The following is a 22,629-nucleotide window of genomic DNA, read 5'->3' as shown; positions in this document are numbered from 1 at the left end:
GATAATGCAAGATTTACAATACGGAACTTCCTCAAAAACATGTTTTGCTTTGTGTTTTCTGACTCTGAGACACTTACCAAATGGATGTTTAGCAACAATTGGCTCTGATTTCAGGCCTTCTCCTACACCATATTTATTTTCGGCACTGACCCTGAAGGTGTATTCCATGCCCTCATGAAGTCTGGTTACTCTAAAGGTAGTTTTCTGAACAGCTGAGGCACATGTCACCCACTTGTTGTTTACAGAATCTCTCTTCTCTAGGATATAGTTGGTGATTTCAGAACCTCCGTCATCTTTTGGAGGACCCCACTTTAAGGTCATGGCTTCTGCTGTGACTTCATCAAATTTGATTGGCCCGGTGGGGATGCCAGGCTTGCCAACAACTTTTATAGAGAGAGTTCCTTCCTTGGTGCCAGCAACATTCTTTAGTGTGATTGTATATTTTCCAGCATCAGATTTTTGGCAATCATATACCACAAGAGTTGTGTTAACGGCAGATGACTCAACACTGACTCTTGTGTCAGTTGCTAGAGGATCTTCCCCTTTCTTCCAGGATACAGATGGAACCGGCTTGCCTTTTATGGGGATCTTAAGACGGAAGTTGCTGTTTTCTTTTGCCAAGTAGCACAAGTCAGGTATATCCTTTAAGTCAAGGTCCGGAGCCACTGTAAAACAGCAGAGATAAATTATTGTTATTTTTCAGACCAGGCAATTAATTTTTTCAGATCATTATAATTTGTAAAGGGTGTTTATATAAGCCAGTGAGTAGGGCTCAAGCATGCACTTTTGATGACAATAAAGGGAAAATGAAGATGCATGGCTTACAAACATCATCCTTTGCCACAGCACTGATTTCACTTGGGGTTCCTTCTCCATTTTCATTCTCAGCACTCACTCTGAAGGTATATTCCTTCCCTTCACTCAGATCTTTTGCAGAATATTGTAAGCTTAATGATTTCATAACACGTTGCCACTTATTATCTTCAGTCAGGAAATCCACTACATATCCGATAATTCGACTTCCACCATCACTGTGAGGCTTTTTCCAGCCTATGCTACAAGATGACTTAGTTACAGACCTCACTTTCAGGTCCACAACTGGTCCAGGGGTTTCTAAAGCAAAGAAAACATGATAAGTCTAAGCCCCAGATAACTACGGTAAGAGGTCACTCAAAATGATGGGGAAGTCGCTCATATGCTTACGGGAAGCTTTGACGGCATCACGTGTTTCACCAGGATCACCGATGCCATACTCATTTTCAGCAAACACCCTGAAGAAGTAGGATTTTCCCTCTTCCAAGTTAGATACTCTGAAGCTTGTTTTTGAGCACTCAGTTGTCACTGTTGACCAGGACTTCCTCTCCGCGTCACGTTTTTCTACCACATAGTTTATGATGGGACTTCCACCATCAACAATGGGAGGATCCCAAGTAATATAGGCAGAATCTTTGGATATTTCCTTAACAGTCACATTGACAGGTGGCCCGGGAGTATCTGGATAAAGAGTGGGTATATAAGAAAGGAATATGTAAAAAATACATAAGCTACATTTTTAGCGTATGATTTTTTTTTCAAACAGACTTACCAAGTACTTTCACTACAATGGTATACTCCTTTTTACCACAGCTGTTCTCCAGAGTCAAGATATATTTTCCTGCATCATATTTGTTCACATTTTCACAGCGCAAGAAAGTGTCAAAGTCCGTTGACTTTATATCAAGTCCAATCCTTTCTCTTAGATTGACGTTTGGTTTAGACCAAGTTATCTTTGGAGGTGGACGTCCTTTTACTGGTACATACAGTCTCATTGTAACTCCAGCACGTAATATGAGTGTTTTTCTCAAATCCGCGTCAAGTTCTCCCTCAGGTGGAACTGTTTAAAGTTAATAATTTAATGGTCAAACGTATTTCTAAGGACTAGCCTTATCATTCCTAAAATATGTTTCTTTCTCACAACTGATTTCTTGGTCTTTTTTTTTTTTAATGTTTATTTATTTTTGAGACAGAGACAGAGCACGAATGGGGGAGGGGTAGAGAGAGAGAGGGAGACACAGAATCTGAAGAAGGCTCCAGGCTCTGAGCTGTCAGCACAGAGCCTGACGCAGGGCTTGAACTCACGGACCGTGAGATCATGACCTGAGCCAAAGTCGGACGCTTAACTGACTGAGCCACCCAGGCGCCCCTGATTTCTTGGTCTTTAAAAAATCCTCAAAACTTTTATCAACTATTTCAGTACTCTATAGTTATTGTTGATCTTTCTATATTCTAATATCCTGTAGGCTAAATCAAGTTTTTCCTGGAGAACCTGTACTTTCTCTTCTCATGAACCTTCCATATTCTCAGACTCTCTCTATATTAAATGTAGATAATTGATTCTTGGCTCTCTTCCATTCTTGTTTTTCTCATCTATATTCAGTGAAGGCTCTCTGCTGTATACTCTGTCTTTATTTCATCATGGGAAGAAAAGTACATTGGGGGTGAAGTATAATACCAAGTAATTTAAAATAAAGGGAGAAATGGTTATGGGGAATAAGTGAATAGAAGAAATGGTAAGAAGGGAAATTAGGATGGAGAGGCTATGATTACATACTTATGAAGACAGGTGGATTAGAAGAGAAAAAACTTTTAGAATGATAAATAGCTCACTACTTATTTAAAAAAATCTATTTTCAGAATAAAATTCCTATATTCCATATTCTTTTCAAGACATTAATTCTCACATAAATATGAAAAGGTTTTCAAAACCACAGATGAGCTTGCATTCCATTTGATCTGTATATGATACCATAAAATACCAACACACCTCTCCTACGATGTAGTCCTAAAGATATCAACTCAAATGCTTCTAAAAACAAATCTACATAAGGGAGTTCTGTACTGCATTTTATAATATGACTGATGAGAAAAACTCTATGTATTTCTCCCGGTAATACTTACTTAAGATGTCCTTGGGACAGTGTTTGTCTGGCACATCACTGGGGTCACTGTATCCAATCTTATTAACAGCATACACACGGAACTGATATTCTGTGTTCTCCATTAGGCCGGTAACCTCAAAGCGGGTTTTCTGTAGCTTCTGTGGTAAATTGCACCTCACCCAGTTATCAGAGTCAGCTCGTTTTACTTCAACAAGGTAACCAATGATAGGGCTACCACCATCATAGGCTGGCTTGCCCCAAGATAGACTCACAGAGCTACGGGTTGTATCATATACTTTAGGAAAAGCTGGTGGACCAGGAGGATCTGAGGATAAATAATAGAAAATGTTCATTAAAACCTCATTCCTGGTTGTTCAGTGCTGATTATAACCTAAGATACAGAACTCTTTCATGAGAACTTACACAGAGGGTCCTGGGCATAAGCAGCTTTGGATGCATCACTGGGTTTGCCTGGTCCAGCCTTATTTATAGCTGTAACTCGGAACTCGTATTCAGTGCCTTCTTGGAGACCTGTTGCTTTTATTGTTCTTTCTATTACAGGTTTTCTGTTGACCTTAGTCCAGTTAACTGCCTGGGTTTCTCTCTTTTCAAGCAAATAGCCAGTGATGGGTGAGCCACCATCATCTGCTGGTGGTTTCCAGCTTACTGTCATGTGATCTTTGGTTATGTTGCTAATAACAGGAGGATCACAGCGCCCGGGTGGATCTGCAGAGATTGATTGAAAAGTTAATATGGCAGTCTAAAAGGTAAATGTTTAAAAAGTAAAATGAAAAACTAAAAGAAAATGTTCTTACTGTATGGGTTTTTGGCAATTGCTGGTTCAGTGAAGATTGGATCGCCCACTCCATATTTATTCTCTGCACAAATTCGGAACTGATATTCATGGCCCTCTATAAGTTTCTCCACGCTGCAGCTAGTGATGGGCACAGTGGCAGAGACCTGTGCCCAGTTGGGTCTGCTCGTTTCACGTTTGTCAACAATATAGTTGGTGATTTCTGAGCCTCCATCTTCAAGAGGCGGTTCCCAAGAAAGCATTGCGCGATCTGAATACATTTTGTTGATTTTAACAGATGCTGGAGGACCTGGCTTATCTGAAAGAACAAGAAAGACAAGTGAAGTCTTACTAACACTTACTTTTACACTAACATGTAAAATGGGGAATGAGTAGATTGGAGGTCTGGAGACCTGGATTGGAGATTGGATGGTCTTTATATTGTCATTAACTTCCTGTATGACCTTGGAAGGTCCATAATTTTTCAAAGTCTTAATTTCCTTATGTGTAAAATACGTAACTGGAATATATGACTTCTAATGCTCTTTTCAGCTCTAAAATGCCATTGCCCTGTGATGAGACTAATTCTCTGGTTATAAAAGATACATCAGGATATGTATCTTTTCTCACATATGATTTTGTAAATTCTATGATATCACATTAATCAAAGTAAAATATGAGATTCTAAATAAACGCTTAGGTACCTAACACTTGAAGCTTAATGGTGGCTGATTTGGAACCACTCGAATTTTCGGCAGTAATGGTATAGTCTCCTGAGTCCTTTCGGTTCACACTGAACAGCTCCAGTGTGCAGTGGTTCCGCTTCATGGCCATCTTTATGCCTTCTGCTGGTTTCAGCAGTGTGCCTTCCTTCTTCCAAGACACTGTTGGCATTGGTTTACCAAAAACAGTAGCATCCAGGCAAACATTAGTTCCGGCTTTCACGGTAAGCAAAGATTTCATAGCCACGCTCAGGTCTATCCTGGGAGGAACTGGAAAGAAATAAGATAAGGATTTAATATAAGAAAAGGTATATTATATCATTTTTATTAATACAAGTAGAAAATTCATATGCTCGGTCTCTTTCAAGATGAGATTTTTAGAAGTAATATTCATTATAGAAGAATAGAGGTTTAATGTAGAAGTTTGATAATGCTGAAAATATAGAGAGATAAGTGAGTATCTTCCATGGTTTCAAAATCTTTCAATTTTCACTGTTATCATTTGGTGGCATTTCCTTGTCCCTGTGTGCCTATGATGGTTGAAATGATATGGTCTTTACAATTTTGTATTCTTTTTTTTAATGTTTGTTTATTTTTGAGAGGGAGACAGAGTGTAAGCCAGGGAGGGGCAGAGGGAGAGGGAGACACAGAAATCTGAAGCAGGCTCCAGGCTCCAAGCTGTCTGCACAGAGCCCGATGCGGGGCTCGAACCCACAAACTGCGAGATCATGACCTGAGCCGAAATTGGAAGCTCAACAGACTGAGCCACACAGGCACCCCTTGTATCTGGTTTTTGAGTTTAACATGCTATGAAGATTCTCCATAATCATAATTTTTAGTTGTCTGTATACAAAGTACCTATCAGTTTGCTTGGGTTTTTTTCCCTCATGATGTAGATTTAGTTTTTTATTAGGAGAAATATACATTACGAGTACTTTCCACCTTTGCATATATAATACTGAACAGAATCTTACCATTTTCTGCCTGGATGGTCACTGGATCAGAAGGTTCAGAGGGCTGGCTAATGTTCACTGCGGTCTTGGCAATTGCTCTAAACTGATACTGAGCATTCTCTTCTAAGCCAGTGGCTGTGTACTCTTCCTGGGGAATCTGGTGTGGTGTAGTATTGCACCGTACCCACTTATCGCCAGGCAGTTTGCAAGCTTCTACAAAATAGCCAATAATTTTGCTGCCTCCATCATGCTTTGGACGAGCCCAGATGAGGGACACAGTACTCTTGGAAACATCAATAACTTCAGGCTTTCCAGGAGGATCTAAAACCAAAAGAGGTATTCTCAGCATTTATCGTAATTGCAGAAGTTGTAAACTTCTGTATTTCTCATTATCACCCAGAAATGTTGAGAATATTTCTGAATAGAAGTGGTAATCTTCAGAGACTCCAAGGTTTAAATATATTCCCATAATACTAACAAAAAATCACTCACCAACTGGCATTCTTGCAGTTACATATTCTGTTGGTTTGCTGGGTGGACTGGATCCAGCTTTGTTTAGTGCATAGATTCTGAATGAATACTCAAGACCTTCTACAAGGCCAGCACAAGGATATTCAGTTGACCGGACAGGAGTATCATTAGCTTTTACCCAGAGCAAACTGTTTCTTTCTTTGCGCTCAATCAGATAACCAGTAATGGGACTTCCTCCATCACTGTCTGGTCTGTCCCATGCCACAAATATGCAGTCTTTGTTGACTTTAGTGACGCGTGCATTCTTTGGTTCACTAGGAACATCTGGAGATGAAGACAAGGGAAATGTCAGTTTTTATCTTAGGTAAGAGACTAGAAAGAAAACAATTTTTTTCTTCCTGAAAGAAACATACCAAATGGGAACTTAGCCAGCATCTTTGGAGATGGCAGAGGCTCTGAAATGCCAAATCGATTTTCTGCACGGACCCGGAAGATATACTCCTGGCCTGGGATCAGTTTTCCAACTCTGCAGGAAGTTTTTGTCACCGAAGCTAGAGCTGTCACCCAATCACCTCGGCTCACATCACATTTCTCCACTATGTAATTGGTGATGTTACTGCCTCCATCCTCCAGAGGGATGTGCCATGAGAGGGAGCAAGCATCAGCGTCTATGTCAGTAATGTCAAATGGAGGCTGAGGGGGCCCAGGAGCATCTGCATAGACCAAGAGGAAAGAAATGTATAAGAACAGGGATTTGATAGGAAAAAAATGTTGCCAATTTTCATATTCAGATAGCCATTTGTCTAATGCTTGACCTACCCATGACGATAACTTTGATTTTTTGAGTGTCTGTCCCAGAACTGTTTTCTGCAGTGAGGCTGTAGTAGCCACTGTCTTTCCTAGTAACATCTTTTATGATCAGGATGGAAGAACTGTCCGCTTTATGCACTGCCAGGTGGCTGGATGTGACGACTTCATCTTCTCCTTTTTTCCACTTACAGATCGGATGAGGCTTTCCATACACATGGGCTTCAACTCGGAGTTTCTTCCCAGCTTTAATAGTAATTTGCTCTGGCATAAGGATCTTTGGAGGCACTAAAAGTAGAATAAAAATTCATTAACCTTGCAGGGAGGTTAAATTTCCTCTGGTGGGGCGACCACACTAGTATTTCTCAGCTTGTGGGTTGCAACCCATTAATGGGTTCAAATTGATGTCTGCATTACAGCTAATATTTTTTTTAAAAGAATAAGATTGAATCGACGAGAAAATATTAGGGACAAGTCTGGATGTCCAAAGGAAATTCTAATCAACTTTTGTCACATGATGAAATGAGACAATGACTACTTACACAGCTGTTCTTTGGCCTCATATACTCCTTCAGCTTCTCTTGGCAAACTGACTCCAACAGCATTTCTGGCCACTACTCTAAATTTATACTTCTTTCCTTCCTTTAGGCCAGTGACAACAAGGCTGAGATCTTTTACCACTGAGTACTCTGTCCAGCGATCTGCAGGCTGCTCCTCTTCCCTGTAACTAATGATGTAGCCATCAATTTTAGCACCTCCATCACGCAGGGGAGGTAGCCAGGCTAACGTAGCACTGTTCTTCGTCATTTCAGTAACTTCTAGTTTCCTTGGGGGATCAGGCTCACCTGGAAGAGAAGTGCGATTTAGAAAAACTGTCCAGGTAGCCTAATCAAATCCCTGTGTTACCACCTATACATGTTTGAGTATGCCACCTGCTTTGAAGCATACGGGAACTATAGTTCAGTATGTTGAAAGTGAATACTACAAGACGGGGCAGATTAAAAATGTCTTTAATGAGTTAGATAGTTGTTTGTACTGTTTGTGTTTCTACAAATGAAAGCCCTTTCAGTGTTTGGGACCTCAACCTTGCTAAAGTAGGAGACCAGAGCTAAAAGGAGGCAAAAAGAAATTACTTACTTAGAGGATCTGATGCTAGCACTGGTTTGGGGACGTCTGCAGGCACACCGGGGCCGTACTCATTGACAGCAGTTACTCTGAAGAAGTACTCATTGCCAGGGACAAGATTGGTGACTTGGAAGCTTGTTTTCTTAACCTCTGGGGTGACTGTTGACCACGTCTTTCTATCTGCCTCACGTTTCTCCACAATATAATGTGTCACTTGGCTCCCACCATCATTCTCAGGAGGGGCCCAGGAAATGTGGCATGATGTTTTCGTGACATCTGAAACTTTTAAATCAGACACAGGTCCAGGAGTATCTGTAACAAACCACAAATTCAGATACACTGTGTCTCCTCAGGCTTCTACTTACTCTGAAAGGGAAGAAGGAGCTTGTCAGTAACCCACCTAATACTCTGACATTCACAAACACGGCCTTTTCTCCTGCTGGGTTCACAAGCGTCAAGGAATATTTTCCCGAGTCATCACGGGTAGAATTGGGAATGACAAGGAAAGCCATAGTGTCAACCAGATCGACTTGTCCTTTTCTGACCACGTTATCAATACCCACTCTCCGCCAAGTGACTTTAGGGGCTGGTCGTCCTCTCACTATGGCAAAGAGTCGAATAGGGCACCCTGCTCTCACTGTGACCAGTTTTCTCATGCTGGCATCCAAATCAATCTCCGGAGGTTCTGCAAATGACATGAAAGCCATTAGCTGACTTTTCAGAATGTGGGGAAATTATGTGAGAAGCGCAGAAAGGATGAGTCACATGATAAAATAGGGCCTCACCCAGGATTTCTTTAGGTTTAATAGCATCCTTCAGTTCTGCGGGGCGCCCAATGCCAGCTTGGTTTTGGGCGCACACCCTGAACTCATATTCCTGGTTTTCATCCAAGCTGGTGACAGTGAACTCCCTGCGAACAAGTTGTGCCGCAGCATTGCACCTTTTCCAGCCTTCGTCAGGTGACATGTCTTCTCTTTTTGGTCTCATTTCCACAACATATCCAATTATCGGTGCGCCACCATCATATACTGGCTTTCCCCACCCAAGAGTTATGGAGTTTCTGGTTGTATCAACCACTTTGAGGTTGGTTGGTGGACCAGGTGGCTCTGAAAATAAATTGCATAACAATGAATTCACACATTGTTAATGACTATGAGTGATACCGCTCTAATGTGTCATTTTCTACAGTCCATTCTCAGTTCATCAAAGATGGAGGGCTCAATTTCTCAGACATGGAGTCCTCTTTTTCCTTCATAAAATTAGAATCTACCATTGTTTGTACATGTTAGGTGATTTGGAAAAATACTAAAATGAAGTTTGGATGTCATGGATTCAATTTATTTATCTAACAGCTCTGTGCTTGAGATTAAGAACTGGCATAGGGGCACCTGGGTGGCTCAGCTGATTAAGCGTCTGATTCAGCTCAGGTCATGATCTTGTGGTTCCTGAGTTTGAGCCCCACATCGGGCTCTCTGCTGTCAGCACAGAGCCTGCTTTGGATCCTCTGTCTCCCTCTCTCTCTCTGCCCCTACCCCACCTGCATACACACTCTCTCTCTCCTCCACCATCCACCCCTCTCTCAAAAATTATGAACATTAAAAAAAAATTTGTGTAATATCAGAAAAAGCAAGAACATCATACCTATGGGGTCTTTTGCCACCACTGGCCTTGAGGGCAAGCTTGGTTCTCCAATTCCAATTTCATTTTCTGCCTTGACACGGAACTGATATTCATGTCCTGGGAGGAGATTCTGTACTTTGAGACGTCTTTCGGGGATTGCACTCTTGTTAACAGGGACCCATCGTGCTGAATGTCTTTCCTTTTTCTCCAAAAAGTATCCTGTGATGGATTTTCCACCATCGTATTCAGGTGGATTCCAGACCACAGTCATCTCTTCTTTGCTTACTTTGGTGACTTCTGGGGGATCTGGGCGACCAGGTCTATCATATTTGGTTTTTGCAATGACTGGTTTACTTTCTGTTGGAGGCCCTGTGCCTATTTTATTTTCTGCACGGACTCTGAAAATATATTCATTTCCTTCTATGAGACGTGTTACTGTCATACCGGGTGTTAAGACATTAGCAGAATAGGTAGACCAAACCATTCGCTTGCTCTCGCATTTTTCTAGAATGTAATTTTGGATTTCACAGCCACCATCATCCTCTGGTGGATCCCAGTGAATGGTACACCGATCACTGGACACATCAGCAATTTTCAGATTTCTTACAGGACCAGGCTTATCTAAAACATTGACGGTGGCATAGGCCACAAAACTGCCAGCTGTGTTAGTTGCTGTAACTACGTATTTCCCACCATCACTTCGCCTTGCTTTAGAAAGAGAAAATTTGGATGAATCAGCACTTGTATCAATTTTGACCCTTGGTGATCTTGTTAAGTCTGTAGCATCTTTGTCCTTGGTCCATAAAACTTCTGGGAATGGTTTGCCTCTCACACCTGCTTCAAGTCTAATGGTTTCCCCTGCTTTGACTGTTAGCACACCACTCAATTTCAGATCAAGCACTGGTTTCTGTAAGTCTTCCTTCACAACAACTTCCTCTGTCTTTACCCAGTCACTTTCTCCACCTTCATTCTTTGTTTGTACTCTGAACTCATAAATCTGGTTCTCAACACATTTATCAACCATGTATTGGGTTTCTTTAATGCTTCCTTTATGGACTCTTTCCCAGTCATCAGAGCCCTTCAGCCTCCTCTCAACATGATAGGATAGATTCGGGCTGCCACCATCATAATCAGGCCGCCGCCACTTGAGATAGACAAATGTCTTTCCTTTATCTGCAATGTGAAGGTTTTCAGGCTCACCTGGTCTATCAATAGGGTTAATAGCCAGAATTGGAGTTTTGGTTTCAATGGTTGGTCCAACACCTACTTTATTCTCTGCACAAACTCGGAAATAGTATTCATTGTTTGCTAAAAGGTTGGCCTTAATTAATCGCTTAGTGACATCTGAAGCAACAATTGACCAGCCTTTCTGGTTTGGTTTCCGATATTCCACTATGAAATTTGTTATTTCTGAGCCACCATTATCTAGTGGGTTTTCCCAAGAAAGTGTACAGTTCTCTTTGCTTACATTGCTAACCTTTAAATTCTGGCAAGGCCCAGGTCTGTCAAGAACATTAACGATGGCAGAACCTTGGGCATGCCCGCTGCTATTCTTAGCTGAGATGATATACTTGCCATGATCAGCTCTAACAGCTTCTTTAATTTGTAACTCAACACGAGGTAGATCGTGAATTATGTCAACCCGCTTTTCTCGGACCAATACTTTGCCTTCCTTGGACCAAGTTATGTCTGGATCAGGTCTGCCTCTGACTCGAGCAAGAATGCGAATAGTTTGGCCCACTCTAACGGTAATAATATCACGACAGGTAACATCAAGTTCTACTTCTGGAGGATTAAGGATGTCTTTTGCAATCACAGATTCTGCTAGTTCTCTTGGCTCTCCCTCTCCCACAATATTAGCTGCCTTTATACGGAATCTGTACTCATTTCCTTCAATTAGTCCAGGTACCCTAAAGGCACATTGCCTAATGAGCTCATCTTTATTAATCCTGGTCCACTGTGTTGTACCAGCTTTCTGACATTCTACTACATAGCCTAGAATGGGACTACCACCATCACTGAGGGGCTTTGTCCACACCAACTCAGCTGTTTCTTTGGTCTTGTCTTTCAGTTTAGGATTAATAGGTGGTCCAGGTGGTTTGATGGGCCGGCAAGCTTTTATTGGGTCAGAACTTGGGGATGGATTGCTTAGTCCTGCAAGATTTTCAGCAAAAACTCTAAACTCATAGGTATTTCCCTCATAGAGTCCAGACACTCTAAACTTCAGGTCAGCTATAGGTGTTTTGTTGACTCTCACCCATTTGCCAGTTATTTCTCGACGTTCCACATAGTAACCGGTTATTGGACTGCCACCGTCTGATTTTGGCAGAGTCCAAGACACCATTGCACCACTTTCAGTAATGTCAGTAACCACTGGTTTACCAGGAGGAGATGGAGGACTAAACTTATGTTTAGCAACAGTAGGTGTGGAGTCAAGGGGAGGACCAACACCCATCTTATTCTCTGCTCTGACTCGGAAAATATATTCACAGCCCTTTTGCAGATGTGGGATTTTCAGCTTTGTCTTACTGCTTCCTGATGAAACAACACCCCATGTGTCTTTCCTTGTATCTTGTTTCTCAACAATATAATTTATCACGGGGCTTCCTCCATCATCCTTAGGTGGCTGCCATGAGATAGTCATGTGTTCAGGAGTAACATCCAGAATATTAATAGGACCTGTTGGTGGACCAGGCACATCAAGAACAGTAAGATGTACAGCTACTGTTTTGCTGCCAGCTGCATTGGAAACTGTGATTTGATATTCCCCAGTGTCTCTCCTTAAGCAGTTCTTAATGGTAAGTACTGACGAGAAGCTGTCAGTTTCAACTGTGTAGTGTTCATCTGTTTTAATCTCACTCCCGTCGGTTGTCCACTTTGCAGTGGGAATGGGTACACCTCTTATAATAGCAGGGAATCTGACTGTAGTTCCAGCTTTTACCACGAGACCTTCAATTAACTTCACATCCAGCTCCACAGATGGAGGCACTGAAAAGTAAACATGAGAAAATTAGATTTTGATTTTCACAACATGAATATTCACAGTATGAATTAAAAAAATAATAATGCCAGTCCAAAAATTACCTAGTTTTTCTTGACATTCTATTGGGATAGTCGTGTCAGGGAGACTAAGACCCACAATATTTTCAGCCTTTACACGGAATCTATAGGTCTTCCCTTGTTGTAGTCCAGTAACAACACACTCTAAGTTTTTCACAGTCTTGAACTTAATCCAGTCTTCGGTGCCCTCTTCTTGATATTCCACCAAATATCCAGTGATTGGAGAGCCACCATCACGATCTGGCTTATTCCAAACAAGGGAGACTTCAGTCTTGTCAACATCTACATGGTGCAGGTCTTTGGGTGGCCCTGGGGGATCTTTTCAAAAGAAGAAGTTATGATGAATGAATAATATGCTCAAAGGATAGGCAGACAAAACTTTTGTATCCAGAGAAAGCAACTTACGTAAAGGATCCAGAGCCTTGATGGGTTTAGGTGTTTCTACAAAAGGACCACGTCCATACTGGTTCTCAGCAGCTACTCGGAAAAGATACTGATTGCCTTCGTTAAGATGTTTAGCCAAGTGACTCTTTTTCTTTGATGTAGTTGAAAGAGGTGACCACTGGGCACTGGCAACATCTCTCCTCTCAACCACATAATTTGTAATAACAGAACCACCATCATCTAGTGGTTCCTTCCAAGTAAGGTAACAAGAATCTTTCCTAATTTCACTGACTTCCAGATCTCTAGGTGGCCCCGGCTTATCTGAAAGTGTTAAGTAATGAAGTTATATTAGTGACTTAATCCAGATAAAGGCTCAAAATACATTAAAATTTATTTTTAATATGTTATCACATTAAAGATATAACTATGAAAATTCTTACCTAATACGAGTACTTTTACTGAAACAGTTTTTGAACCAGCTGGATTCTCCACTGTTAAGGAATAAATTCCACCATCTTCATGGGCAGCATTACGAATTTCAAGCTTGCTACCAACTGGAGTAACATCAATTCTTGCTTTAGTTGGAGCTTCTCTGTCTCCTTTTTTCCAAGTTACTTTTGGGAATGGCACTCCTTTGATGACAGCACTAAGTCTTAGAGTATCACCAACCTTTATGTATTGTTCTCTTGCCATGTTGGCATCAAGAATCAATTCAGGGGGTTCTAGGATAAAATGAATAGCACTTTAAGGTTTGTTGATGTATTTTACAATGAAGCATATACAATGAGACACCTATCTTCTTTGCTATTACAGCTGAGAAGATTTTACTCACCAAGTCTGTCTTTTACTAGCACTGGCTCGGGAACATAAGCTGGATCTGATTCACCAGCTTCATTGACTGCTAATACTCTGAACTTATAGGTTTGACCATCCCGAAGACCAGTGACTTTATATTTAGTTTCAGGACATGACTCAGGAGTGTGGTTGGCTCTCTTCCACTCTTCATCTCCAACTTTCTGGTACTCAACAATGTAACCCAGAATCTTGCTCCCACCATCATGACGTGGTGGCTGCCACGTTAGGTCAACTGAATTACATGTTGTATCAATTGCTTCAGGATTAATAGGTGGACTTGGTTTAGCTACATCATAAAAGAAAAAAAAAAGGAGTTAGAATATAGCTGAAAACGAAGTTGGATAATATGAAAACTGAATGAATGCTTTAATACTATACCAATTGGATCTTTAGCAAAGAATGGTTTGGATGGTGGGCTTGGCTCTCCAATGCCAATTTCGTTTTCTGCAGAAACTCGGAATTCATATTGACACCCTTCTAGAAGATCAGGAACCCTGAACTTAGTGTATGGATGGATGGGCTCTTTGGTAACTCTAGCCCATCGTTTAGACATAGTTTCCCTCTTTTCCAGGATGTAGTTTGTGATGGGCTTTCCTCCATCATTTGGCTTGTTCCAGGTTACTAATGCAGAATTTTTGGTAACTTCTGTAACAATTGGCTGGTCAGGTGCATCAGGAACCCCTACAATAAACATTAGAGTGTGTTAGAAATTTAATTTTTCCTATTAACAATATCAAACATTGAGTCACCAAAAAGAAGTGTAATGCATACTGAAACGATCTTTGGCTTTCATCGAATCGGATACCAGAGGATCACTTATTCCATACAGATTTTCAGCATATATCCGGAAAATATAATCTTTTCCTTCAAGAAGTTTAGAAGCTTTGCATGTTGTTTTAGCACTTGCAGACGTAACAGGCATCCAAATATCTTTTCCCACTTCCTTTTTCTCAATAATATAATTGGTAATTTCACTGCCTCCATCATCTAAAGGTGGCTTCCAAGAGATAACCATGTACTCTTTGGTCACCTCATCAAAAATAACCGGTCCTACTGGTGGTCCAGGACGGTCTGCAGAAACACACAAACACAGAACACAAAATGTTATTTCCACTTCTGCTTGGGAAAGGACAGAATATCTATTCTTCTTGTGAAATTATACTTACCAACAACATTGACTTGACAGAAACCTTTCCTAGAACCTGTACTGTTCTCCACAACCACACAGTATTTGCCAGAATCTGATCGTTTGGCCTTGATCTTCTCTAGGGCAAGTGTTGTCGGAGTGGTCTTTATGTGAGTACGATCATCTTCTAGTACATCAGCTTCATCTTTGAACCAAGTAACCTTAGGCTTTGGTTTGCCTGAGTAACGGCCAGTGAGGGCAAAAGCTTCACCAACCCGAACTGTGAGTTTATCTCTGAAGTCAAGGTCAAGTGTCGGAGGAGCTAAAATTTTAATTAGAAATGCAAGTCAGTTTTACTGATCTCTTATGGTAAATCTGTAAATGTCCAAGTTTTCAAGGTATAAATTGAATTAGAACACATACCCAGGTCATCCTTGCAAGTGATTGGCTTGGTACAAAATGATGGTTTGCCTTGTCCAACAATATTGACAGCGCTGACGCGGTACTCATAGGTATCACCTTCTTTTAAGCCTTTAACGGTGTATTTTCTGCTAAGCAAGTTGTCCTTTGTAACTGAGTGGAACTTCTCAGTTCCAATGAGACGGCTTTCTAGGACATAGTTAATAATTTCTGATCCACCATCATACTTAGGAGGATTCCAAGTCAAAGTAACAGAATCTTTAGTAACTTCTTTGACTTCTAGGTCTTCAGGACGCTCTGGTACAGCTGTAAGTAAAATATGGAATTATGGTGAAAAAATGCCACATTAAAATGTAGTAGAATATAGATGATACTTTTTGAGAATTGCATTTAAATATTAAATTATCTTCTTTGATAGGTAACAAGAAGACATCTCATCTTCTGAGATGAGAAACTCTCATTTTTAACATTAGAGTTAAAAAGAACACCATAGAGTCTAATTTCCTCTGATAGATGAGGAAATAGAGGTTCACTGAGGCCAAATAATTTAAGAAGGTTCTCCAGAGTTAGTAGTTTCTGAGTTAGGAAAATATATTTACGCCATTAAGGGGGAAATTAAAAAAAATTAGTGTAGTATACATGGAAGGATTTGAAGAATCATATATATTCCCACAATCTTTCAAAATCACATTCAAATACTACCAACATCAGATACTGAGCATTTGCCTAACGAGTCTCGTCAAAGGAACAAAATGGTTGGCATTTATATACATATTTTGTCACCGCACTCTTTTATTAAATGAGTGAAGAAGTGATTGAAAATGAAATTAAGATGTACGTACTGATTGGATCTCTGATGACAAGTGCAGTTGGTGTCTCTGTAAATGGGCCTATGCCAACACTATTTTCAGCCGCAACTCGGAAAAAGTAGGCTTTGCCCTGAATGAGACCCTGGACGGTAGCATTTTGCCGGGTGACTGTATACGTCACTGGTGTCCATGCTCTGCGGTCAGATTCACGCTTTTCAATGACGTAATTGGTGATTGGACAGCCTCCATCATCTTCCGGAGAAAACCATGTCAGCTTGCAGGAATCATTGGTGAGGTTGTCAGACCGGAATGGTTCTCCAACAGGACCTGGCACATCTGGAAATAAGAGGAAGAGATTTCTAATGAACCTTCAATGAACTACAGGGCTCAATATTTGTCACCCTCTGTTTTTAAAAAGGAGACACTAAGACATTTTCTTATGAAGAAAATGAGATTTTGTCTATTGATTTTTTTTCCTCCCCATGATATCTATATTCAGCCATATTTTAAAATGAAATAGGTAACAGTTACTGTTTGCCACTGTTTTAGCAGGAGCTGAAGGAACAGTAATGTGTGTAATATAAATATGTGTGTGTGTGTGTGTGTGTATATATATATATATATTTAATTTGTAAGTCAGATAGGAAGAGCTGCTGGAAGGAGAATGCACAGGAGGAGACAGGAGAGGGGTGAGGGGTGGCATGGCTGGCTACTTTTTGTGTCTAGTTTACTCTCCAGAGGGGAAAGGGAAAGAGAACTTTTTCTAGATGACTAAAAAATCAGAAAGCAGCATAGGAGTCCCCAAATCTCAGAATGACCTTTGAGAGGGTTAGAATTTAATCTGAAAATGTACCACTTCTCAAGTTAAAGTAAAAGGTGTCTAGGAGCTTGAAACCCAAAAGCTTATAGGACTATTGGTCAATGAGATCTTTTTCCTTATGCCATTATCATTAAAGAAAATGTAACATGTTTACATAACATTAATTATGTTCAACAGAGAACCAGTTATTCTCACATAAAAACTCACTGTTTAGGGTATGGTTGTGTTAGAGACATGCTGAGAGAGAAATCTGAGTGGGAGAACTTTGCTTTCTGAGCAAATCACTACAATAAAGCAGCCAACAAGAGGCATGAAAAAGCCTTGTAGAATTCACCTATATATTTAGTGACTAGAAGTGCAATATTGATAACCAAAAATGATGCTTTTCAATTAGAATATGAAACCTTTCACAGAGATGTTTGCTTTATTAAGATAATTAGCAAATAAGGATACACTCTCATGATAAGAAACTGATCAATCTTAGTTTGTTAGATATTCATGTACACTGGCAGGAAAGTTTCTTTCGTGAAAACTATATAAAACATAAATGCTTATGGTGGCATGTTACATAACAAGGCAAAACACAAAACTTTGTTATAAAAAACTTTGTTTTTATATAATATAAAAACATAACTTTTTAAACTGTTTATAGAAGTATAACAATATAAAATATGTATAGGATAAAAAAGCAAAGAGGAAATTTTTTTAAATGCTAATAGTGGTCAGGGCACTTGGGTGGCTCAGTCGGGTGAGCGTCCGACTTCAGCTCAGGTCATGATCTCATAGTTCTTGGGTTTGAGCCCTGCATTGGGCTCTGTGCTAACAGCTCAGAGCCCAGAGCCTGCTTCGGATTCTGACACACTCTCTCTCTCTGTGCCCCTCCCCCGCTCATGCTCGGTCTCTCCATCCCTCAAAAATAAATAAACGTTAAAAAAGTAATTTTAAAAAATGCAAATAGCGGTCAATGGGATTGTTGGTAATTTTTTAAGTTTCCAAAGTATATGTAACAGTTTTATTATTACATAGCCTTATTGTAGTTGAAGTAAAGATGTTATTTTTAAAAACTGCATGGACAAATTCAAAGTATTTACCTAATACATCAACGATAATGGTCTTCTTTCTTTCTCCACCTGCATTTTTGGCAAGAAGAGAATAGACACCTTGGTGACTCCTCTGGCAATTCTTGATGACCATGGATGAGCTGATGGCTGTGGTCTCAATGGTAGCTTCTTGAGGTAATGCTCTTTCATTCATGTTCCAGGTGACAGTTGGAGGAGGTTTTCCAGACACATACGCGATGATCCGGATCACCCCTCCAGCATGGACCACAATTCTGTCTCTGACACTGGCATCTAGCTGAAGGTCAGGTAACACTGGAACACAATTGAAAATTACAAATGTGGTTTTCATTTCCAATACAAAACACAAATATTGATAAAATAATAGAAGTATGAATAATTACCAATTCTGTCCTTCATTTCGATGATATCTGTGACTTCTCCAGGTTCTCCAATGCCGGCAATGTTGACTGCTCTAACTCTGAATTTGTAGAAAGCTCCTTCTTTTAACCCTGTCACAACAAGCTTTGTTCCTCTCACTTCTTTGTCTTTACCCTGGGGAAGGATCACAAGCGTTCAGTTCTTTGTAGCTTCTTATTTTAATGGCTTTCTAAAGCACAGCCAACAGCATATTTAACTAGTCTGGGAAAATTGTTGCTAGTTTATGTATTGGGGATTAGATATTATAGGTAAATGCTGACTGAAATGTCTTTCCAGGAATTGTGTTTTAATATTATGCCAAATGATTGAAAAATGTACTCTTAATTTTTTCCACCTTTTTAGAATTTATAGCCAAAAGAGAAATTAATGATAATATAACTTAACCTTTGATCAGATTTTTGACATAACAGATGTTTGGATTATTTGTAATTATGTTATTTTATAATTGTTATTTCTCTGATTTCTTAATAAAAAATACAATGGGATTAATGGGATTGAGGATAACTGCTACATTTTCAGTTTACTTATATTTCCATAATTCCAAGTGTTAAGTACCTGCTCCCATTCTTCTTTTCCTTCTTCTTTATATTCAACGATGTATCCAGTTACTTTAGACCCACCATCTTTTAGTGGAGGAGACCACTCCAAATCGACAGAGGATTTAGTCCAGTCTGTGACTTTGGGAAGTGGAGGGCCAGGAGGGGCTGGAAAGAACCAGTATACATCAGTATTCTTGCCTTTTCCATGGCACTGTGAGGGGGTGTGGGGAGGAATGGTTTCAAGGCTTACCAATTGGATCTCTGGCAGTCACTGGGTCTGATGGCAGACTTGGTGGACCCACACCGGCAGCATTGATTGCATACACACGGAATTGATAATCAGAACCTTCAATAAGACCAGTTACTTTATAAGAAACACCCAAAGTCATGGCTTTGATAGGATCTCGGTTAACTCTCTTCCATCTCTTCGAAGTGGTGTCTTTCATTTCTAGCCAATATCCTGTCACAGGAGAGCCTCCATCATACTCTGGCTCTTCCCAATTGACAGTCATGGAGTTGCGAGTCACGCTGCTAACTGTTGGTTTATCTGGTGCTCCAGGGACAGCTAAGAACAAAAATCACATTGATCTATAAGAAACCATGAAAAACAACAGGTAAGAGTGATTTTGCATATCAAATATGTTCTACTTACAGAAGAGGTTTCTTGCTGTTTCAGGTTCACTGTCAAGAGGCTCCCCAATGCCGAATTTATTCTGGGCCATGATTCGGAATACATATTCGTGGCCTTCTAGCAATTTGGGAATTGTGTACATGCACTCTTTAGGTTCACTGGAGACATGCACCCATGTCTTCCTGTTAGCTTCTCTCTTCTCAATTACATAGTTTGTAATCTTAGACCCCCCATCATCCAAAGGTGGAAGCCAAGATAATGTCATTTGATCTGCTGAAATAGATTCAAACTTTATTGGTCCCACTGGAGGGCCAGGACGACCTAAAATGGTTTAAAAAAGGAAAAAAAATATTAGAAGAATGATTTTAAAGCCAAATAGTATATTTAGGAACAGAAAAACATAGTTTTAGTAAAGCCAGGAAAACATTACCAAGCACATTCAGTCTCATCTCCTTTGATGCTGTTCCCAGATTATTCACAGCTGTGATGGTATATAAGCCAGTGTCACTCCTTCGAGACTGTGGAATAACTAAGGTACAAGTATCATCCACTACCAGTTTGTTGACATGGGTGTCATAGAGAACAGGTTCTTTCTTATCAGGCTTCCTTGGAGGAGCTTTAAACCAGGTTAGTGTCGGGAATGGCACACCTTTAATTTTGGCTACAATGTTAACATCTGTTCCTTCTTCAACCTCCATGAATTCTTTTAGATCAATTGATGGTGGGCCTAGATGATTTAAAAGAAAAAAAAAAAAAAGGTGGTCATTAGGGACCAGAAGTAGAATTTACAGTGCCTATAAAGCTATTTGTATCTACTATAGGCAGACTTCATAGCACAATATGAAGAACAGATTTGACTTCAACTAATTATATGACTTCGGAGGGCAGGTAATGTAGTCATCATCCTTTATTGGATCTACATGTAGCTATGTATCGGCTATTGGCTCTCTCTTACCTAATGTTATTATACATGTAGATACTGAAAAGGGGCAGAGAGAAGTGAAGATTGTAGTAGCTTAGTCTTGGGAGTTCTATCATGATACTCCCTTTAATATGCATGCATATTCCCTTTAATAAGCAGAGTTATGACAGGACTATTTTTATTCTAAGATGAATTCCCTTTTTAAGAAAGATAACTGCTAGTAGATGCAAAGCAATTTTCCATTTTCCAGGAATCCAGTAGAAGAAAATGTAAAGAGGGTAGTGACTACATGCCCCCCCCCCACCAAATTTAGAAGAAAAAACTGAACACACAGCAGTAGTGATGGTAACAGAGGGAGAATTTCTACCATTTTTGTCTATAAAATTTGTCTATTTATATTTATCTTTTTCTTAAATAGAGAAAAAGAAACTTGATTATGAAGATAAATGGGTCTTAGCACTCACTGAGCAAATAACTGCTTAGTTTCTTCCCCTCTTGAGGATCATGCAGAAAATTATAGTAAGGAAATTCTAAACGTCATCTCCTTTAAATAAGGGAAAGGTAATATGTAAGGAAATTTGATAATTCTGTAGAAGTTGAGGGAATGAGTGATTAATGTGCCCATGTTCACACTCAATTCATGGTAGCTTCCTGATGCACAGATATTTCTTTTTATTTTGGACAAATATTAAATTTCTAGGAAGGATTCATAAAGAGGACATTTTCTGTTAATACATTGGTACTTACATGTCTGATCTTCGACAGTCACAGGGCCAACAGTGGCTGAAGGTTTGCTGACTCCTGCAGCATTGACAGCCTTGACTCTGAATTCATATTTTCCACCCTCTATGAGGTCTTCAACAGTAAATTCTAGTTCTTCCACATCGCGTTTGTTGCACTGCTTCCATGCTTCTTTCTTTGTCCCAGTAGGATCCCATGCAAGGCACTCAACAATATAGTGGGTGACAGGGGAGCCTCCATCATTCTTTGGGGGTTTCCATGATAGGTGTACCGTGTTCTTTGTTATGAGGCCAATCTTGAGTTTAATAGGGGGATCAGGAGGATCTTTAAAAATAGTTAAAAGAAGTATTAAGCGTTGTTTATAATGATATATTTCAAACTTGAGAAACTACTTAATCCTCGGTTAAAAACTTACATATTGGATCTCTGGCAGTGGTCCTCTGAATGGTTTCCACAGGTGGACCAATACCAAAACGGTTTTCTGCCCGCACACGGAAGAAATATTGCTGTTCAGAAATAAGATCGGGAACTACAAATGAGGTGCTTCCACAGTTTGGATTGACTTTAGTCCAGACTTTTCCATCAATAGTCCTCTTCTCTATAACATAGCCTTTGATCCTGTCTCCTCCATCATCATCTGGCATCTTCCATGTGAGTTTGCAACTACCCCTTGTGATGTCACTGACTTTCAGATCTTTGGGTGGCCCTGGTACATCTGTTGGATGCAAATCACAATATAAACAATGTCACTTTGTTTAAAATAATTTGTTCTTATTCTATGGTCCCTTTTAAAGTCTTTCTTACCCATGACTTTAACTCTACAATTTGCTGTCTTTTGTCCTGCTTTATTCTTGGCTGTGATGCTGTATTTGCCTGAATGAGATCGCTTGCACTCCGGAATAATAATTACTGATGAGTTTTCAGCCGTCTCCAGCTATAGAAAGAAAACAGTAGTCATACATTGGATGAAGTAAAAGCATTATTGCAGCCAACCATGTTCTGAATCATTTCAATTTTTTCTTTTTACCTGTGCATCCTCGGGTATATCATGAACTCCCTCCTATTAGAAAAGAAGATAGTTGTAGTATAAATATTCCTTAGAGTGATTCACCGGAAGACACAGAAAATTATATTTTTCTTACCTTCACTGCCTTCTTTGCCTTTCCATCAAATTCCCAAGATGATTTGGGTGTCGGGCGTCCCTTGATGACAGCAGGAATCCTAATTTGTGAGCCAGCTGGACAAATCAGACAGTCTTGTGCTCCAATATCAATGAAAACTTCTGGTGCCTCTATAGTACCATGAATAATATAATTGGATTTAGTTTACTTTTTCAAAAAATGTAATTGACATATCTTCAGGAAATTAATTTCATGAGATCAAAAGATGAAGACATAAATGTAATAAAGGGCTA

The 22,629-nt window shown here is 39.9% G+C and overlaps 1 protein-coding gene across 5 annotated transcripts in view; it reads right to left on the bottom strand.

Annotated features, from left to right (window-relative positions):
- Nucleotides 1–22,629, bottom strand: part of TTN (titin) — a 273,279-nt gene that overhangs the window by 51,924 nt on the left and 198,726 nt on the right. For all 5 annotated transcript variants that reach the window (XM_047083326.1, XM_047083327.1, XM_047083329.1 and 2 more), the window contains 37 exons: nt 22,358–22,506; nt 22,243–22,275; nt 22,020–22,149; nt 21,631–21,930; nt 21,222–21,539; nt 19,983–20,279; nt 19,574–19,873; nt 19,172–19,486; nt 18,938–19,086; nt 18,346–18,496; nt 17,975–18,256; nt 16,097–16,399; nt 15,258–15,560; nt 14,875–15,156; nt 14,480–14,779; nt 14,087–14,389; nt 13,686–13,994; nt 13,294–13,575; nt 12,875–13,174; nt 12,494–12,787; nt 9,431–12,397; nt 8,575–8,895; nt 8,190–8,474; nt 7,802–8,101; nt 7,207–7,509; nt 6,677–6,952; nt 6,271–6,570; nt 5,879–6,181; nt 5,408–5,707; nt 4,416–4,703; nt 3,734–4,030; nt 3,342–3,644; nt 2,938–3,243; nt 1,586–1,873; nt 1,204–1,494; nt 826–1,113; nt 78–665 (listed from right to left, as the gene is read on the bottom strand). In XM_047083326.1, the coding sequence (XP_046939282.1) occupies nt 78–665; nt 826–1,113; nt 1,204–1,494; nt 1,586–1,873; nt 2,938–3,243; nt 3,342–3,644; nt 3,734–4,030; nt 4,416–4,703; nt 5,408–5,707; nt 5,879–6,181; nt 6,271–6,570; nt 6,677–6,952; nt 7,207–7,509; nt 7,802–8,101; nt 8,190–8,474; nt 8,575–8,895; nt 9,431–12,397; nt 12,494–12,787; nt 12,875–13,174; nt 13,294–13,575; nt 13,686–13,994; nt 14,087–14,389; nt 14,480–14,779; nt 14,875–15,156; nt 15,258–15,560; nt 16,097–16,399; nt 17,975–18,256; nt 18,346–18,496; nt 18,938–19,086; nt 19,172–19,486; nt 19,574–19,873; nt 19,983–20,279; nt 21,222–21,539; nt 21,631–21,930; nt 22,020–22,149; nt 22,243–22,275; nt 22,358–22,506 (13,104 nt within the window). The remainder of the gene's footprint in view (nt 1–77; nt 666–825; nt 1,114–1,203; nt 1,495–1,585; nt 1,874–2,937; nt 3,244–3,341; nt 3,645–3,733; nt 4,031–4,415; nt 4,704–5,407; nt 5,708–5,878; nt 6,182–6,270; nt 6,571–6,676; nt 6,953–7,206; nt 7,510–7,801; nt 8,102–8,189; nt 8,475–8,574; nt 8,896–9,430; nt 12,398–12,493; nt 12,788–12,874; nt 13,175–13,293; nt 13,576–13,685; nt 13,995–14,086; nt 14,390–14,479; nt 14,780–14,874; nt 15,157–15,257; nt 15,561–16,096; nt 16,400–17,974; nt 18,257–18,345; nt 18,497–18,937; nt 19,087–19,171; nt 19,487–19,573; nt 19,874–19,982; nt 20,280–21,221; nt 21,540–21,630; nt 21,931–22,019; nt 22,150–22,242; nt 22,276–22,357; nt 22,507–22,629) is intronic.

The sequence above is a fragment of the Lynx rufus genome, unplaced genomic scaffold, assembly GCF_022079265.1.
Source record: "Lynx rufus isolate CCGP_SWC_20201006 ecotype Redwood Valley unplaced genomic scaffold, mLynRuf1.p SCAF_2, whole genome shotgun sequence".
Classification (NCBI taxonomy): Eukaryota; Metazoa; Chordata; class Mammalia; order Carnivora; family Felidae; genus Lynx; species Lynx rufus.
This window is presented reverse-complemented; position numbering and strand designations above follow the sequence as displayed.